Below are 19,582 nucleotides of genomic sequence, written 5' to 3'. Positions count from 1 at the left end.
TATTATTGTTTGAAGCTGGTATTCATTCTGTAATTAGATAGAGGGGAAGCCCCTCTTTTAACAGGCTGAATTGGAAATCTAGATTTAAGCAAATAGAGTTTCATCAATAGGTTATATTGTACAATTCCATATGAGGTACGTACACAAGAAAATTTTAAAAAATGTAAGCGTCAATTAAAAAGATTTCTTCTTCAATATGCTTATGGCGTGTTCTAAATAACTGATGATGGTTAAATATTGTTGATGAAAACTATTAATATGAGCTTCCTCCAGAGAACGTCTTTTGTTTTTGTTATTTATTTTTGAATGTTAATGATATGTTAATTTGTTGTATTTAATGTAACAAAATTATTCTGTGTATGTTTTATTGTAAATCACCTAGACCTATTTGGTGATAGGCGATTAATACATTTTAATAAATGAAATGAAATATAATTCACAAAAAAAGAAAAATCTTATGATTCACAGCAGAGATAAGCAGCAGCATAAATATAAATATAGTACATTTCCTGTTCCTCTATCATTTAGATCTTAGTACCCTTCAAACCAGTCATTAGTACTCTCAGCCTGTTGCTGAACTCTTCTCAGAGGAAACTTTTCAGATGAGGCCCACAGGATCTCTCATAATGTAGTTGTGAACCATAGCCCTCTAGCTGTCAACTGGCAAACTTAGGAGCATATTTGTTGTTCTCCAACATCCGTGGTGGCACAACCCTGCTGGACTGGATGCACCAGCAGGCCCAAAAGGACTCACTGATGATTCACCAGATTCTCTCAAAAAGCCTCTGCAGAATTCGAGTGCAGACCCCCCATGCAGAAATAGACTCCCAGTCAGAACTGAGTTATACTGACCCAGTACACATTCCCCCTAGAGATCCTTCTTAACACACATTTAAAGAGGTAGCCAAGAGCCATGTCATACTTTTCTGTAACAGCGCAAATCACAAATGAACCAAAAGTAGTGGATAAGTGGTAATATTAGGCTAAGGTAAAGGACATATTACTAGTGGCATGGGGCAGAATTGAGTGCTGGGCCACCCTAAAGTCATGATTCTTACTAAAAATCAATAGAACCATAGACTGCATGATATAAAAATGTACTCTAACGCTCCTTTTTACATAGGTGAATGTAGCAGCAGAGTTTGTGATGAGGCCTCTTGCATTAATGGAGGTACCTGTACACCAAAAAGAGCCGATTCCTATATGTGCCTTTGTCCAATTGGATTTAGAGGTCATCACTGTGAGGAAGGTGAGAGGAATGATAATTTAAATATATGTTTTTAACTTTTGTAATCATGTCTGATGTCAAATATTTTTAGTAAAATCATAAACTCTTTTCATTATGGTAAATCCCTTTAATACCTGTAATCAGTATTTTCTAATTAGTAAAAGCACTGACTATTAGCGTATCTTTCATAAACATTCCTAATAAAATCAACTCTAAAAGTTTACAGTTTATTTTTTTTTAAAGGGTATTGAATGAATATTTATGAAAGATGTGCAAATGGTCAGTAACTATGTTTAACGTAATAGATGACAGTAGATAAAGACTACTTAGCCCATCCGGTCTGCCCATCTATTCCAGTCTATGCTGCTAAGGATAAATCGCAAATGCCAACCATAAAATCTTGACTACTTATAGGATATCACTCCTTTCCCAAATCTTTTTTTTTTTTATTGGTTTTCTGCCATCCTGGATAGATTAGCATGCAAGTTCCCATATGTAATTCAACACCCATGTCTTACCACCAAGCATATGTAATAATCTAAACAGCTACCAAAACCAGGAAGGCTGTTGCCCAAAAACTAGTGAGGTTGTTGCCTGAATGTCTGACTGCCAAGCTTCCCATGGTCTTGCTGGATGGTGCTTGGCCCTCATTCTTTGGCCAGCATTGACCTAATTTGTTTCTGCAGCCTGGGTGTCACTAGTTAATGCTTTCTTTATTTGCCCCTTGTTTTCTCCTCATCTCCTTGCTATTCTGTTAAGATCTTTCATTTTCAGTTTAAAACAATTTTTCACCCATAAATTCCATATTCTCAATAAGTTACTTACGTTCATTCAGTGTTAATGCTAAATTATATCCATTCTAAGTTATTCTCACTCTGATTCTAGTCCTATGTTAAAATAAGTTTACATTTCCGATTTGTCCTAAGTTCTTCGCCCTGTTTTATGTAACATTCCGCATGTTTCTTTGGTTTTCCCTTGTTTGATGTAAACCGGTATGATAAGACATTGTCTTGAATATCGGTATAGTGTAAATAAATAAATAAATACATTCCAAGATTTTTGCAAGGGTGAAAATTGGTTTAAACTGATTTTTCCCCCTAATTTTAGGCTGATTAAAGAGCATCTCCAGAGCTGTGAAGGAAATGTTTCAAGGCCTCCTGCCATTGCTGGAAGCCAGTGAGGGCCAAAGAGCATTCTATTTCAAATACCATGCCCCCACCAGTGAAAGTAGTCAGGGCCACCAATGTGACGTTTCAAGTCCCATCTCCCCCCCCCCCCCCCCCCACACACACCAAGCAGCCAAAAGTGCATGCTGTTTGATGCCACTGATGTGACATTTGAAGCACGCTCTCCATTTTAAGCACTCCCTGGCAGGCTTCCTGGCCCTGCTCAAAAGCAAAAATGTAGTGCTGCAGAGTGCAGGAGGTATAGCAAGCACTCTGTCAGAGGAAGAGGGAGGAGGTGCCTGGAGCCACCACTGGTAAAGATGAATGGGTGGTGGGTGAGAAAATGGGAGATTCTTGATGGGGGGCGGGATTGATGAGTGACATACTAGGCAAGCACTAAGGATAGTGAGGGGATGCTGCGTAGTGGGTGGGTGGGAGAATCTGGTTAATATTGTTTTACTCTCCTGGCTTCTGTCCACCAAAATATACTGGCTAATTTTAAAAGGAATGCACATACAACCATAAACACGCGTATCGGTGTGCAAATGGAGATATGTTGTGATTTTATATCATGCGCGCAAGCACGCGCATATAATTTAAAATCCCCCTGCCGCTGGACCCCCAGGGATTATTGGCAAGCCTTGGGGGGGTCAGGAGGGGGCTCTTGACCCCCCCAAGGCTTGCCAATAATCCCTGGGGGTCCAGCGGGGGTCCGAAAGCAATTTCGTTGTCGGCTGCCAGTAATCAATATGGCGCCGATAGCCTTGGCCCATACTATGTCACAGAGGCTTTCGGCGCCATTGGTCAGCTCCAGTCACATGACAGGAACACAAGATGGCGCCGATGGCCATGTGACAGGGGCTGACCAATGGCGCCGGTAGCCCCTGTGACATGGTAGTTCAGAGGCTATTCGGCACCATTTTAAAGAGCACGGCTTGGACTAGCACGGGCACGGAGGGCAAATGGAACCCGGGACCTCGCTGGACCACCAGGGATGTACTTAGTAAGTCTTGGGGAGGGATCGGGATCAGGGGGGGGTGTTGTATTATAGTTTATTTAAATGTTTGGGGTGGTTTGGGGTGGTTTTTAATTTAAAAAAAAAAAGTGTCCCTCTCCCCGTGCAAACCCGAAAAACGAAATTTCCCCGAAATTCGGGGAAAATTCTTTTCGGGTTTCGGAGTCTCCGAAACCACAACGAATTAGGAAATTTCGTTGTGATTTCCTAATTCTGGTGATAAACGAACCACATGTTTAGAATATAATACTGAACAAGAGAGGGAAAAAAGACAATACATAATGGCCATACAGTTAAATAGGAAATCTAGAATCCTAGAAGAAAATAAAGACAATGAAACAAAGGGCAGAAAAGTTTGTAGCTCAATTGGGAAAGAACTCATACTGCACACAAACATGTTGTATTTTTCCTTTGCAAACAACAGTAAACTGTGCACAAAACAGAATAGAAACAGAATAGAATCGACACACAAGTACAAAGAACAGAGCTGTAAGCAAAAGAGCTTGAAATGCAGCATATATTAACAAATAGCCATGTAACACCGTGAGCAGTTTGAACTAGCCAGAGAACAGATTCAGACTATTCTCACATAAACTTCTTTATTAATAACAAGAAGAAAACAGAGCAGAAGCAGCACTGCTTACTTTTACAGTTCACAAAATAAAGACAGCAATATGACTCGCAATTCAGCAGTATTAGCCTTCCCTAGGATTCCTTCTCTTCTCTGGGGCCCCCGAGTTCTCCCTGGGCCTAGCTTCTTATTCCCTTCTAAGGAGAATGCCCTGAGAACAGAACAGAACAGAACTGTCTGTGACTTAAGATAGATCAGGCTAAATACCTGGTGCTGGGCTTTTAAGGAGATTCTAACATGCACTCCTTCACAAACCACAACCAGCATGTAAGAGTCACCTATGCCTCAGGGGGGCCTGAAATTGCAGACATATAGGTTGCCATTTCCAGCCCTCCTTACTGCAGAAATTTGAGGCAACCCTGGAATCAGCAAGAGATGGAAGCCAAGACTTGTAGCAGTGGCAAGAGCAGAAGGAAGCTTGATCCCTGTGCGGCAGGGGGGGGGGGGGGGGTCAATGTCTTTCCCCAAACATCAGCGCGTGTAGAGAAGACCTATCTGGCAGCGGCAGCACAGGAACATTTTATGTTCGCTTTTCCCATACCTCCCACTCACACATTTAAAGTTTAGAATAGAAGTGTGGGCCCCAGAGGAGGGGCAGCCATGGAAATAGTGAGCGCATATATGTTCAAGCTCTTCTCACGTTACTGGAATAATTCTACTACAGGTAGTAGGCACTGACTGTTGTTGCTGCACGACTGGCTTCATCATCCTGCATGGGTTGATGTGCCAAACACTCCCTCTCCTTCCCACTCAATGTGAGCCTCAGTATGTGGAGAAGAAGGAACGTCATCTCTCCCCATGCCTTTCCAGTACAGCCAGCTATCACATGGAAAGGGGTGTCAGATAACAGAGACATGGGCATCCAGTACAGGAAGGGAAGGTGAAGGGGAGGGGATGGAGGTACAGGGAAGGCACGAGTGAGAGAGAGAGAGAGAGAACAGAAGGAGCACAGATAAGGTAGGAGCAAGTCCAGATTGAGGAATAGGAAACATGGACAGATCCCACTTAAATCTGGCCCTGGGAAGGAGAGAAAAAATAGAAATATAGTCGATTTATTTATTTATTTATTTATTTTTCTATACCGACATTCGATCTGGCATATCACATCGGTTTACATATAATAAGATGTCTAAGGCGGACCTTGTAATGACATGGTACATTATAACAGCTTAACTGAGTAACTGGCTACGTACATATAACGGTTTTACAAGATAGTATTATTATAACATGCTTGTTAGCATAACAATATAGAATATATGAAGAGTTTAAGTAACTATGTAAAGAGGCAGGGTAGGGAGCTGGGGGGCTAGGGGGTGGGGGAGGGTGGGGTATGATATAGGTGGGAGGGGGGACTGTGGCAAGATTATTTGTCTAGAGTGAAAGCTTTCCGGAAGAGCCAGGTCTTGAGGTTCTTTCGGAAGGTAGGTGTAGGTGTAGATGGTGATCCAAATACCTTAGAATTCTAACGTCCATGAAATTGTTGGATTTTTTTACTATAACCATGTTTACTGGACTGACCATACGTATCTGAGCTTGCAGAATATTCTAGGAAAGAAAAGAGCCAGATCCTCTCAATGTAGTGGATAATTCCTTGTTCATGACATAGTTTCCCAGACCCTCTGATATGCTTGTAGAGTATGAATAGATGCTCCTAGTATTATCCTTTTTCCAATTGCCCAGTCATCCCTGTTTCTGGATCACAGCACAGATATACAGTATGTACACATAGAGGTCAGTTCTGTTTCTTAAGTGTTTTATTTACTATATGTATGTTCTGTATGTTTAGCTTTTGTCCTGGCCATTCCTCAATTCAACGAATCTTTGAAGTCGTTTGCTGCCATACCTTGGCCCTTCGAATCTCAACACTACCTTTCTTTCATGGAGTTTGAAATCACATTTCATCCAGAAACTAAGAATGGAGTCATTTTATACAGTTGTGATACAGACAGCAAGGATTTCGTATCCATTAACATGGTGGACAGCTATGTGGAATTCAGATTTGACTGCGGATCAGGAACAGCTGTGATTAGGTAAATGTATTGTTGAGATTTTTAAGTTTTATTATTAAACCATTTTTGGACTTTATATTTTGGTAGAACTGCTAGTGCAATTCTTGCAGAAAGGCTTGATCTTGGGAAAAGAAGCAGAGATAAGGTATGCTCATCTATCCAGAAAAGAAGAGGATCAAAAGTTGGATAATAAAACCAGCTTGGACAATCTCCTGCAGGTGGTCAAACTTTTACAACTGGCAACTGGGAGCTATCCATTGCTAGAGCAGTGGAGACAAGGGCAACTAGGCAAACTGGATGATCAAATGTTTTTTTTTATCTCCAACTTCCACTATGTTATTATCACTTCTGAATTTTGTATCTGAAATAGGGAATATTCTTTAAAATTTTGCTTTCTAAGATGGCAATGTTTTTATATTCATTATAGCACAAAATCATTTTTGATGTATATCATGTTATACAGTGCCTCCAGTTTGCCATGATTCTGCAATTGAAAATCATTGGAAAAAAAAAATATGATGCTGCATTTACTCTCTTTGAGCTGCAGTATGGTGCTGACAGAAGCTCCTTGGGAGTTATAGCCAGCACGACACAGTCCTATAGTAAACACAAAGTTTTATCAAATGGTACTGCAGGGAGGTGAAGGCTGATGGAAGCAGGAGATGATACGGAAGAAGAATGGGGTAGAGTGCATAGAAGGGAACAGAACGGAGGAGGAGGATTGAGAAGAATGGAAAGGTGAAAGAGGGAAGGTGAAAGTGTATAAAAGAGTTGAGAGCAGAAAAACGCGTTTGGTGGGGAGGAGACAAATGGGCAACAACTATAGAAAGAAAAGGGTAGGATGAGAGAAAACCAAAGAAAAAAAGGAACGAAAAGTAAAGAAGCAGATAAGAGTGAACAAAATTAAATGGAAAAGGCAAGAAATCATAAGAGGACAAAAGATGTAACAAGGTATACGCAAAAGTTTACAAAAGGATTGTTTATAAAATGAATACATTAACTTGGAAAATGTGAAATAAAAATGTGTTTGTTGTGCACATTGAGTAATGTAAAACTGTATATAAATGATTGCAAATGTCTTGCAGAATTACTGCAGAAGCTCTCAAACTCTCCCAGAATTTTCTAACTCCTGCCTCAGAATCTACTCTTGAACAGAAATGCTCAAGAATTACTGTGGGGGATACTACTACTATTACTATTATTTACCATTATGAAGCACTGCTAGACACATGCACCAATGTACAGATGCACATAAGAGATGGTCCCTGCTCCATGGAGCTTACAGTCTAGCGAAAAGAGTATTTATTGTAGGGACGTGGATTTGCATGTGGCCAGAAAGGGAACAAAATGCACCAACTCGGGTAGCCTATTTCAGGCATACAGCACAGCAAGGTGGAAAGCGTGCAGTCAGAAACTGGAGATGGCAGAGAAAGGCACAGAGAAGAGCAACCTGCCCGATGAACAGAGTTCTCGAGGAAAGGTGTGGGGAGAGAGGAGGAAGTGTAGACAGTATGTGTAAGAATTTGCTTACTACTTATTAATAGATAAAATAATCTAATATTTTAAGGAGAATATTATATGGAATGGCTTGCAGGAAATGTATTTCAATTTATTTCTTAGATCTTCTGAAATGATGGATGAGAAGTGTAAGGAACCTTTGGTTTTCCCTACCAGAAGAGTGTACTAACTTGCTGGGGAGGTTCAGGGAGATTTCTGAGAAGAGGTCTTAGGGTGTTCTAGTATTATAGAAACTACTGCCACCATCTTAGTTTCATTTTCCTGAGTTGCCTTGCTGAGGGATGGTCATCTTCACAGAGACCTGGGTAAAGGGAGCTGAAACAGAGTATCTTAACCCTGTTTTTGTCCAGAGATTTTGGAGACTTTTGTTATTGAGAGGTAAGTTTTCCTTCCTTTCTATCATTTAGTTTCCCCTTTTTGTAAGATTTTTTTCTGTCTCTTTACTGACTGAGAACCCCAGAGCCCAGGGTCTTAGTATTATTTTGGATCCAGAGGTGTACAGTCATTTGCCCAGAAAGTCCCTGAAGAGTAGCTGTGGCATCAAGGAGGAATGAATTCCCATCCGTTGCTAGTGAGGAGGAGCAAAGATAATTTTTTTCTAAGGCTTTCCAATATGGTCTCAATTGAGACATACTGTGAAGGAGACAGGAGAGGAGCAAGATCAGTACTCTGCTTGGAACTGACTGGAGAGAAAGAGAATATTGAATTACTTTCCTTTGGTGCTATGCCTTGAAACAAAATATGTCAAATTTAGGAAGTCCCTCAAAATCTTTCTTTTCACAAAGGCCTTCCAAGATTAATATTTTTCTGGTTTTACAGGTATTTTTAAGTTTTATTTAATTTTATACATGTGTTTAAGGGGGTTTTTTTTTCTATAATTGCTATTATTTATATTTGATTTTTTTATTCACTTGTTTTAGGTTTTTAATTTTAATTTTTTTAATTTTAGTTTTAAAATTCTGAATTTTAATTTGCTCTATTCACTATTACCTTTAATGTATGGTATGTTTGTTTTTGATTATGTACATCACATTGATATACATATGTAAGAAATGTGATTTATAAATAATAATAATATGAGACAATTTTGGGACTTTTCATTCAGTAGATTAATTGGGACTACTAATCTGACCATTTCCCAATGGGAAGAATCTGGGATAAAATTGAGAAATCGGGAGAAGGCTTACACTTTCTTCAGTTTGATTGATGGGAAAGGGGAAGGAGATGAATTATAGAGAATTGGTTTGATGAAATTAAGACTTTTGTTGGAAGGTCACTAATTTATTATCTTTATTTTCTAATGCTCATCAAATTACTTTGACCTCAAAGAGCTTCCAGCATGTTTATTGATGTTATAGACGAGAGATTATCAGTGCTGTCTGCCAAGGGACATAGGGGGCTCTCTATTTGTGCTACATGCAAATGAGCTTTGAAGCTAAGCTTGCCCCCACAGGGAGCTCTGGACCAAGTTTAAGCTATCCTGGAGAACTGTTGCAAATAGGGTCTAATCCTTGATTATATGCCTTTGGATTCAGTATCTGGGTTTTATCCCACCCAGGGGTTACACAAGCAAGTAAGATATTTATGTTTTTTTATTACTGCTTAAGTAATGACTCCCTTCTTAAGAGTAATGCATTCAGGGCATTAATAACAACCCAGAACCTCACTTTGGAGGTTTTTTCAGGGGTAATTGCATTTTTGACTAAGTAGATTTTTATTGAGTAACTAAACAAATGGCTTTCTTTTTAGGATCCAGAATCAAACAGTATTACTGTTTTAAGTGATGTGGTTTTTTCTTCAGTGTTCTATCTGGGAATGAGAGAGAGAGAGAGAGAGAGAGAGAGAGAGAGAGAGAGAGAGAGAGAGAGAGAGAGAGAGAGAGAGAGAGAGAGAACCTAGCCATAATGCCCTCACACTAGATAGGTATTTATATCTCTATGGGAGGCCCACCTAGTAACTCGAGGTGAGGTTTAGGTATTAGTGTAGGGGTTAAGGGCCACTTTGACATTCAAAGTGAAACATACAAACAGAACAGTGCTCTCTTGTGAAGATTTGATGACCATCGGAGTGAGGAAACTCGCCCAAAGATGAGATTTGTGCAATGTCCATTACCTGCTATTAATTAAGTTGACTTAGATAATAACCACAGCTATTACTAGCAATGGTAACATGGAATAGATTTAGTTTTGGGGTACTTGCCAGGTTCTTATGGCCTGGATTGGCCACTGTTGGAAACAGGATGCTGGACTTGATGGACCCTTGGTCTGACCCAGTATGGCATGTTCTTAACCTAGCTTAATGTACTCTCTACCTGGGTAACATCGCTAGGTTGAGAGAACATTGCACAAATCTCATCTTTGAGTGAGTTTCCTCACTCCAAAGATCATCAAATGTTCACAAGAGGAGAGACTTGGAAATTAGTTTGGACTGTGGGAGACAAGAAGATCTATATTAAGTTTTCTTGAGGTATGTGTTTCATGTTATAATTATCGTGGGGAACAGCGTTTGGTTATGCCTCACACCAAACGGAAAGCTAAAATTAGGGAGACGTCATCTACCCCTACTGTTCCTGGGAACCAACCACGTATTCCAGATCTTTTTGGGAGAACCTTATCTTCGACACCAGGAAGTGAAGTCGCTGGGGTAGTAGGCCAAGAGCAGGGTCTTAGCCCCCTGACTTATGATACATCCTTAAGCCCTGGTGCCCCAAAAACACCTGAGCCACCATCAGGAAAAAGAGGTAGCGAAAGCACCCCTGAAGATTTGCCAACAAATTGGATATATCCATTGCTGTCAGATCAGAGAGGGGTAGAGGATAGTAAGTCCTCCCCTACTCTGACCAATCTTAGGATTTCAGGAGATCTAAGCGAAAAAATAAAGATACAACATACATATCCTGAAAAGGCTACTACTGAGGAAGAGATGGCAGGTAGTCAAGGGAAAGCACTAGTTGATATACCTTTAATAACTCCCACTAAGTTTACTTTAGAAGAACTAGGGAGCATGATGATTACTATCCAAAAATCTATTAATAATCTGGCTGTGATGATGCAAGAGGCAATTAATAATAATAAAATATTGCAAACTAAAACGGAGAAAATGGAAAGTTTAATAAATACTATGGGAACTAGAATAGATGAGGTAGAGAAAGTTCAATGTAACTTAATTAAATCTGAAAAAAGACACTCTGATAAATTAGAACAATTAGATAATCAAGCTAGGAAAAGTAATTTAAGAGTGTTAAACTTTCCCAAGACATATTTATTATCACCTAAGGAACTGTTTAAAAGTTACCTTTTAAATGTCTTGAAATATGAACAAATAATGATTCCAGTAATTTCCAGAATCTACTATATTTCTCAGTCCTATAGTATGGAAGATACAAAAGATAAAGATAAAGCAGTGGGAGAATATAAAGAAGATTTAAATTTATCAGAACTATTAGAAAAATCTTCTGATATGGATATAAAGGACCGTGCCACTTTAATTGTGCAATTTGCATGTTTGTCTGAGAGAGATTCAGTCTTAAGACTGTATTTCAAAAATCAAAATACTAAATTCCATGGCCAGGTAATCAGAATTTTTCCCGACATCTCCCGAGACACCCAGCTAAGAAGGAAGGATTTCTTGGCTATGAGAGATAAAGTTACTCAGAAGGGAGCAAAATTTTTCCTACGATTTCCGTGTCGTTGTGTAATTATATTTCAAAATATAAGGTACATCTTTAACCAACCAGATCAACTTCGTGCATATCTTGACACCTAATCCTCCTTCTTTCTGTAATGTAATACTGGGGGTAATGAATGTAAAGTATTGAATAAGGTTCAACACAAATAATATTATTATTATTTAATTTCTAATTATATATACTGCTCTTTTCTTGATTTCCAAGCCTCTATTATTTCGTTCAATCGCATTACCGAGGTTTATCACACAATGTATGTAAAAGGTATATATAAGATACTATATTTTCATGTTTATATTGTGGATACAATTGTGTAATATCTTCTTAAAAATTGAAAAGTTCAATAAAAATAAAATGTTCACAAGAGAGCACTGTTCTGTTCATACATCTCACTTTGAATGTCAAAGTGGCCCCTAACCCCTATACTAATATCTAAACCTCACTTCGAATTATTAAGTGGGCCTCCCATAGAGATATAAATACCTATCTAGTGTGAGGTATTATGGCTAGGCTCTCTCTCTCCCCTCTCCGCCCCCCTACCCCCAGTGGTTGTAGGAGGGCTGTGATAGCTAGGCTGGCTCTCCAGAAGCTTAAAACCACTAAAAACAGCATTTGCAAAAACATGCAATGTGCATTAAAGCCCTACGGCTTTATGCAAATGAAAAAGGTGTAGTTAAAATTCACGTTAAAGTCATGCGATATGGCTTCACAAAACTGTGAGCCCAGCCCAATTGGCCAGAATTCCCACCCCAATATCCTCCCCTTTATCTCATTTGCATCGCACCATCGCACGCGTTAATGGCGTTTTCGCATGCGTTAAAGGCATTTTTGCATGCAAAAACGCCTTAATGCATGCAAAAACGCCATATAGCACTTTGATAAATGACCCCCTTAGAGACCCAGGTAGTCAGAGGGAAATAATGTTTTCTCCCCACAGAGATGACACAGAAGAGATGTGGCAGTCACTCTAACGTAGAGTTTTTATATGATGCTTGGTGTGCATTTTCTGCACTCTGGAAATTAGAGCAAAAGGGGTGGGTGAATAGGTATTCCCGGCCAGTTCTTGGTGCAACTGGGGAAAGATTCCTTCGTGCAACCCTTTGTGCTACCTTTTTTGGTTTTCAACTTCTATGTTTTCTTCTACTTCTTCTTCTTGTTTACCTTTCTCTTTTCTAAGTTGTTATCCCTTGTTAACAATTTTCTTGTTATTAATGTTTCAGTGTATTTGACAAAGGTAACATTTTTCCTGCATCTTCTGTTTTAATGTAAACCGGCATGATTTGTATTTTATACAAGAATGTCGGTATATAAAAATTTAAAATAAATAAATAAATAAATTGTGAAAATAAAATGATATTCTTCCTAATCCCCTGCTGTGACTAGTGAAGAGTCATGAAAGTAAAATAAAGTTTCTCATGAGAGGCTTCTAAGAAAAGTAAAAAGTCATAGGATAGGAGGCGATGTCTTTCATGGATTACAAACTGGTTAAAAGACAGGAAACAGTAGGATTAAATGGACAATTTTCTCAGTGGAGGAGAGTGGGCAGTGGAGTGCCTCAGGGATCTGTATTGGGACTGGTGCTTTTCAATATATTTATAAATGATCTGGAAAGGAATACGACGAGTGAGGTAATCAAATTTGCAGATGATACAAAATTGTTCAGAGTGGTTAAATCACAAGCGGATTGTGATAAATTGCAGGAAGACCTTATGAGACTGGAAAATTGGGCGTCCAAATGGCAGATGAAATTTAATGTGGATAAGTGCAAGGTGAGTTATACACTGTTAGGAATTATTAGAAAGGGAATGGCGACTAAAACGGAAAATGTCATACTTCCTCTGTATCGCTCCATGGTGAGACTGCACCTTGAATACTGTATACGGTTCTGGTCGCCGCATCTCAAGAAAGATATAGTTGCGATGGAGAAGGTACAGAGAAGGGCGACCAAAATGATAAAGAGGATGGAACTGCTCCCCTATGAGGAAAGACTAAAGAGGTTAGGGCTGTTCAGCTTGGAGAAGAGACGGCTGAGGGGGGATATGATAGAGGTCTTTAAAATCATGAGAGGTCTAGAACGGGTAAATGTGAATCAGTTATTTACTCTTTCGGATAATAGAAGGACTAGGGGGCACACCATGAAGTTAGCATGTGGCACATTTTAAACTAATCGCAGAAAATTCTTTTTCACTCAACGCGCAATTAAACTCTGGAATTTGTTGCCAGAAGATGTGGTTAGTGCTGTTAGTGTAACTGGGTTTAAAAAAGGTTTGGATAAGTTCTTGGAGGAGAAGTCCATTATCTGCTATTAATCAAGTTTACTTAGGGAATAGCCACTGCTATTAATTGCATCGGTAGCATGGCATCTTCTTGGTTTTTGGGTACTTGCCAAGTTCTTGTGGCCTGGTTTGGCCTCTGTTGGAAACAGGATGCTGGGCTTGATGGACTCTTGGTCTGACCCAGCATGGCAATTTCTTATATTCTTATGTTCTTAGGGTAGCAGCAGATGTTGTTGGATGTTTTGTACAGCTGAAATTCTGTGAATGGGTCTGTTATTCCCCTAGCCATGGCAGCAGCAGGATTCAGGTTATAGAGTGGGTACAATTGGGTAGGGTTTGCTGAGTTACATTTTTCCTTGGGTAAAAGAGAAAACCTAAATATTTTTGGTGATTGCTGTATGTGATGTGTAATTAGCAATTTTTGTTAGCAGGTGGCAGCAAGTCTGCTATTTTCCAGGTGCTGTTCCTGTGCTGGGCAATCACCAAATTGGCCAGTTGGTGAATTGTCACCTGGATATCTCCATCAGTTATAGAAACTGCTACTACCCATGAATTTTTATGTATTTAATTTTGAGGGGGTATGTGAATGGAAAAATAGCTTTTTGTTTAGGCTGTGAATTTTTCCCTTTTTTGAGGCTGAAGAAGAATATGGCCCCCGTTTGGCCACTAAAATATATGCTGTGTGTAGAATTTAGAACTTTCCAGCAAGGGGAGTTACAGGGAAGTGTGGGAGTGTGATCGATGGTAGGTACCTTCCCACTAATGAGGATGGGTCCTGGGAAAGGGAGGTGGAAGGAGCAGTGATATACAGTTTGGAACGCTGGAGTTGGCCTGGAGAATATACACTTGTGCCATCTGTGAACACCTGGAAAGATAAGGACCTCTTCAACCTGGGGACACCTATTTGGCTTGGAAAATCTCCCCCCCCCCCCCCCCCCAGGTGGCAAAGGATTCAAAGAGGAGAAATCTGGTCTCACTGTTGGATTCGTGGACCCTTGAGCCGGCTGGGACAGATGATGACACACCGTGGGAAAACCCACAGTGGGAGTCGAAGCCGGGAGGTGGCACAGGGCGGAATTCCGGAGGGATCTTCACCACTGGGAGCCCGAGGTCCCCCCAGGAGGAGCCCGTGAGGACCCGAGTCGCTTGGACTTACGTGCGGTCTCCTGTGGGTCAGTGTCTGAAGAAGAGTTCCAGAGGATAGAGAAGAGTAGAGCTGAAGCCAGGAGGCCAACTGGAACTTCACCACTGGAAGCCTGCGGTCCCCCCAAGAGGAACTCGTGAGGACCCGAGCCACTTGGACTTAGGCGAGGCCTCCTGGATGAAAACCAGAGTCAGGAACCAGTGGACGAGAGCCAGAGTCAGAAGCCAGTGGACAGAGCCAGAGTCAGAAGCCAGTGGACGAGCCGAAGCCAAAGTCAGAAGCCAGTAGTCAGAAGCCAAAGTCAAAAGCAGCAACTAGTAACTCTCAACAAGAGTGAACCTCGTTGTAAGGCAAAGCATAGGCCTAGCTGCAGGGTTTAAATACCCCTGCAGCGTCTGACATCATCTGTGGGCCATTCTCAATCTTCCCGCGCTGACCCCTTTAAATCCTGAGCCCCCGCGTGCATGCCTAGGGGGCGAGGCCAGGCGCAGAGGATCGACGGCATCTCCCTCGAGGAAGGAGCGCCGCGGCAGAAGCCAGGACGGGCCTTGCCGGTCGGGGAGGCGTTTCAGCGGCCTGGTCCAGCCTCGAGGTAAGTGAAGGGAGCAGGGTACGGCCCGGGACCGTAACACTCTATTTACTCTTTTCCTCTTGAGAATTCTGCAGAGAAGGAGAGAGAGGCCCCACTGAGAGACTGTGAAGGGGACATGAGAGCTGGATTACATGGAAGGGGTGAGGAAGATCTGCGAGTAACATTCTGCGAGTGAAGAATATATGTGAATTGTCTGAGAAGCAATTTCTGATTTCAGTTCTTTTATTTTTCTTGCCTTTATTGGATTTTTATTTTCTTGTACTTAAAATAAATATCCTTTTTCTATTTTGGAGCAGCAATCTGGATTTGGATTTTCATGTTTTACGTGTGTGAGACTCCCCTTGGGCCCCATAGCAGAAGCTGTTCCCCGTTGGAGGAACCCTGATCTGGTGTTGCAGACAGGTTTTCCCACCTCTGCAGTGCCCGAAGGTGTCCCCTGCGAAGGGCACAGGGGGAGGGATGGGGGGGTGTATATTCGTTTTAATCAGAATGTTTTAAAATTATTATAAATAAGAAATCATGACAAGGTCCGTGCCGTTTTCGGACATCAGCACACTTTGTGCAAGTAGTAAGGCTCAGGTTCATATTCAAGCACACAGGAATCGCAGCTATCCTGCTAAAATCTATAGATACCCTGAAATGTCTTACTGCAATTGTATGATTTTTTTTTTTTTAAGCAAAAGAACAGTGTTTATAGTTTTTAGTTGCAGACTATACCATTGTGATGGGATGTTGATATGGGTCTCAAACATTCAGCAGTCAGTCATGAAGCTGGAATTCTTTCCTGCTATTTTATAATTAAAAAATAGGACAAGGACAGTATTAAACTGAGGAAGCACACAAAAAAAGACGTCACTTTAGAGACTGCACGGAGCCACAAAAATAAGTCTAGATAATGACAGATAAGGAAAAGTAGAACGAGTTGGATGTAGTTAGCCATGAGAAAAGAAGACTGAGGAATAACTATACTCGTCTTTTGTTAACAGTTGATAGCAATATTTAAATACATGAAGAAAGGCATGGCCTTTAGTGTGGTGAATGCCCCTAGTCTCGCATCCAAAGGAGCCTTGCACTTACTTCTGATCACCTGAGTGCCTGCGTGGGGAGGAGGAACATGCGTCAGCTTGCATTTTGCACTCTGCTGCCAACATCTTGCATTTTGAATGGACTGGTGTTGATGGACTTGCTCTGTGCCCCCCTCCACCCCAGATTCCCTCACCCCCCTCCACCTAACCAGGCTCTGCCCTGACATAAGAGAGGATTATAGGGAATGCAATTTTAAAAATTCATTTCTGTGGGTACAGCAATTCTTTTTTACCCATGAAAATGGGCTTTTAGTAATTGTCCACCCTTTGGGGTAGATTTTAAAAGGAGCGCGCAGGCATACATGTGCAAGCGCTACACGGCGCACGTACACGTATGCCCGATTAAGAACATAAGAACATAAGAAAATGCCATACTGGGTCAGACCAAGGGTCCATCAAGCCCAGCATCCTGTTTCCAACAGTGGCCAATCCAGGCCATAAGAACCTGGCAAGTACCCAAAAACTAAGTCTATTCCATGTAACCATTGCTAATGGCAGTGGCTATTCTCTAAGTGAACCTAATAGCAGGTAATGGACTTCTCCTCCAAGAACTTATCCAATCCTTTTTTAAACACAGCTATACTACCTGCACGAACCACATTCTCTGGCAACAAATTCCAGAGTTTAATTGTGCGTTGAGTAAAAAAGAACTTTCTCCGATTAGTTTTAAATGTGCCCCATGCTAACTTCATGGAGTGTCCCCTAGTCCTTCTACTATCTGAAAGAGTAAATAACCGATTCACATCTACCCGTTCTAGACCTCTCATGATTTTAAACACCTCTATCATATCCCCCCTCAGTCGTCTCTTCTCCAAGCTGAAAAGTCCTAATCTCTTTAGTCTTTCCTCATAGGGGAGTTGTTCCATTCCCCTTATCATTTTGGTAGCCCTTCTCTGTACCTTCTCCATCGCAATTATATCTTTTTTGAGATGCGGCGACCAGAATTGTACACAGTATTCAAGGTGCGGTCTCACCATGGAGCGATACAGAGGCATTATGACATTTTCCGTTTTATTCATCATTCCTTTTCTAATAATTCCCAACATTCTGTTTGCTTTTTTGACTGCCGCAGCACACTGAACCGACGATTTCAATGTGTTATCCACTATGACACCTAGATCTCTTTCTTGGGTTGTAGCACCTAATATGGAACCCAACATCGTGTAATTATAGCATGGGTTATTTTTCCCTATATGCATCACCTTGCACTTTTCCACATTAAATTTCATCTGCCATTATGCATGCAGACACGTGCAAGTTATAAAATCAGGGGGCGGCGCGCGCAAGGGGGTGCACAATTGTGAACCGCGCGCGCGCCAAGCCGCACTGCCTTCCCCTGTTCCCCTGTTCCCTTCCCCTTAACCTAACCTTCCCACCCCTTCCCCTAACCTTCCTCCCCCCAGCCCTACTCTAACGCCGCCCCCCCCCCCCCCGACCTTTGTCAAAACCTTTGTGCCTTCCTGGAGGCAGGCGCAGGTTGCACGTGCTGGCAGCCTGCTGGCTCGCGATCCTCTGACACAGCAGCAATGGTCGCTGTGTCGGAGGCCACTGGCCCCACCCCTGCCCTGCCCCTTTTTGCAAGCCCCGGGACTTACACACGTCGCCGAGCCTTTTTAAAATAGGCCCGGTGCGTGTAGGGCTTTTAAAATCCAGCCCTTTATGCACATAAAAGTATGCGGTTAGGCCTCTAAACATGTAAAGAGGCAGTCTTATGAGCAGGGTTTGGAATTACGTGCACATGCGTTTGCATTTTTAAAAGTATGCATGTATTTTTTTTTTCTCAGAAAACTTACCCGCAGAAATCAGCAGGTGTAAAATGTGTGTGGGTAATCCTCAGATAATTTTCAAAGTGAAAGTAGGCACATGCTTTTCCACTGAAAATTTGTGCAAAGTCAGCCGGTAAAAAGGACCCTCAGATTTTGCATTTATGTGGGCATTCTTAAAATTACCCCAGAGGAAAAAGCTTTTGATCAACTCCAGTGGCCCTTTCTTTTTGCAGTGTTAAAGCAGTTTGGATTCGGCTCCCCTTTCACTTAATGGATACAGGCCTTGTACGCACATCCAGAGTCCAGTGTCTTGACAAATGGGGATTTGTCAGCATCATTTCCTGAATGGAGAGATACACGTCAAGGGTGTCCCCTCTCTTCATTGCTGTTTGACTTGGCCATAGGGGCCCTGGCTATCCTTAGACAATATTTGCAGATTGTGGGCATCAAATTCGTGGGCAGAACCCACAAAATATCACTCTACGTGGACAACATATTCTTATTTCTGACTGAACTTAAATCTACAGTTCAGTCAGAAATAAGATATTAGCGGAATATGGCCGAGCTACCGGCTATAAGGTAAACAATCAGAAGTCGGAGGTTTTTGTCCTAAATCCCAGTGTGGTTGTTGCTAAGGTGATATCTTTATTGTCCTTTAAATAGGCATGAGATGGATTCTGCTACATGGGAATTTTTATACCACATAAATAGGAGGATTTATACAAGTCCAATTTTGCCTCAATGGTTTGCAGTATACAAACTGATTTTTCAGAGTGGAAAGATGTATTGCTCTCTTGGGCTGGTCGGATAAGTGAATGAATATTCTGCCCTGTCTAATTTATGTATTTCAGCACACTCTGAGCTTGCTTCCCAAAAGCTTTTTTTTTTTTGCATTGCAGCGTTCAAAAGTTGAAGAAGGGACGGCACTTCCCAATCTTAGAAGTTATTATCGGGCAGCTAGATTGTATGAGATTAAGGGGTGGGTAGACCGCGGTTGCACGAAAGCATGGCTGACCTCGGAGCATAGGTCGGTCGAGGGGCAGGACCCGGCCAGCATCCTGTTTCTCCTACAAATATCTGCTGGGGTTTGGAAGGCATCCAGGTGCAATCCTGTTACATCACACACTCTGAGGGTATGGCGGGAGGGTTTGTGGACACTTCGGGTTGCTGGAGGGTGTTCTTTCTCTGGTCTCCTTGTTGTGTCATAATCCATCATTATCTATTCACATTTTTAACAGTGCGGTGCAGGAATGGGACAAGCTGGATCTTCAACATATAGGACAACGGTGGGCGAAGAAGGGTGGGTTTCTTTTGGTCAATTGCAGGGGGATTACAGCCTCAGCCGTACAACTGTCGGGCTTTTTGAGCACATGAAGGGGGCTATCCGAAAGCTAGAACTGGGGGGGGGCGGGGTGGTGGTTAGGAGACAGCTAATAGTGAGTGAATGAATTTTAATGGATACAGGCA

The 19,582-nt window shown here is 41.5% G+C and overlaps 1 protein-coding gene across 2 annotated transcripts in view; it reads left to right on the top strand.

Annotated features, from left to right (window-relative positions):
• The window catches only part of EGFLAM (EGF like, fibronectin type III and laminin G domains), a 343,739-nt gene that overhangs the window by 269,851 nt on the left and 54,306 nt on the right, over positions 1 to 19,582 (top strand). For both annotated transcript variants that reach the window (XM_029578471.1, XM_029578480.1), the window contains 2 exons: positions 1,124 to 1,249; positions 5,827 to 6,070. In XM_029578471.1, the coding sequence (XP_029434331.1) occupies positions 1,124 to 1,249; positions 5,827 to 6,070 (370 nt within the window). The remainder of the gene's footprint in view (positions 1 to 1,123; positions 1,250 to 5,826; positions 6,071 to 19,582) is intronic.

The sequence above is a fragment of the Rhinatrema bivittatum genome, chromosome 1, assembly GCF_901001135.1.
Source record: "Rhinatrema bivittatum chromosome 1, aRhiBiv1.1, whole genome shotgun sequence".
Taxonomy (NCBI): Eukaryota; Metazoa; Chordata; class Amphibia; order Gymnophiona; family Rhinatrematidae; genus Rhinatrema; species Rhinatrema bivittatum.
The sequence above is the reverse complement of the archived record's forward strand: the minus strand, read 5'-3'. Positions and strand labels throughout refer to the sequence as shown.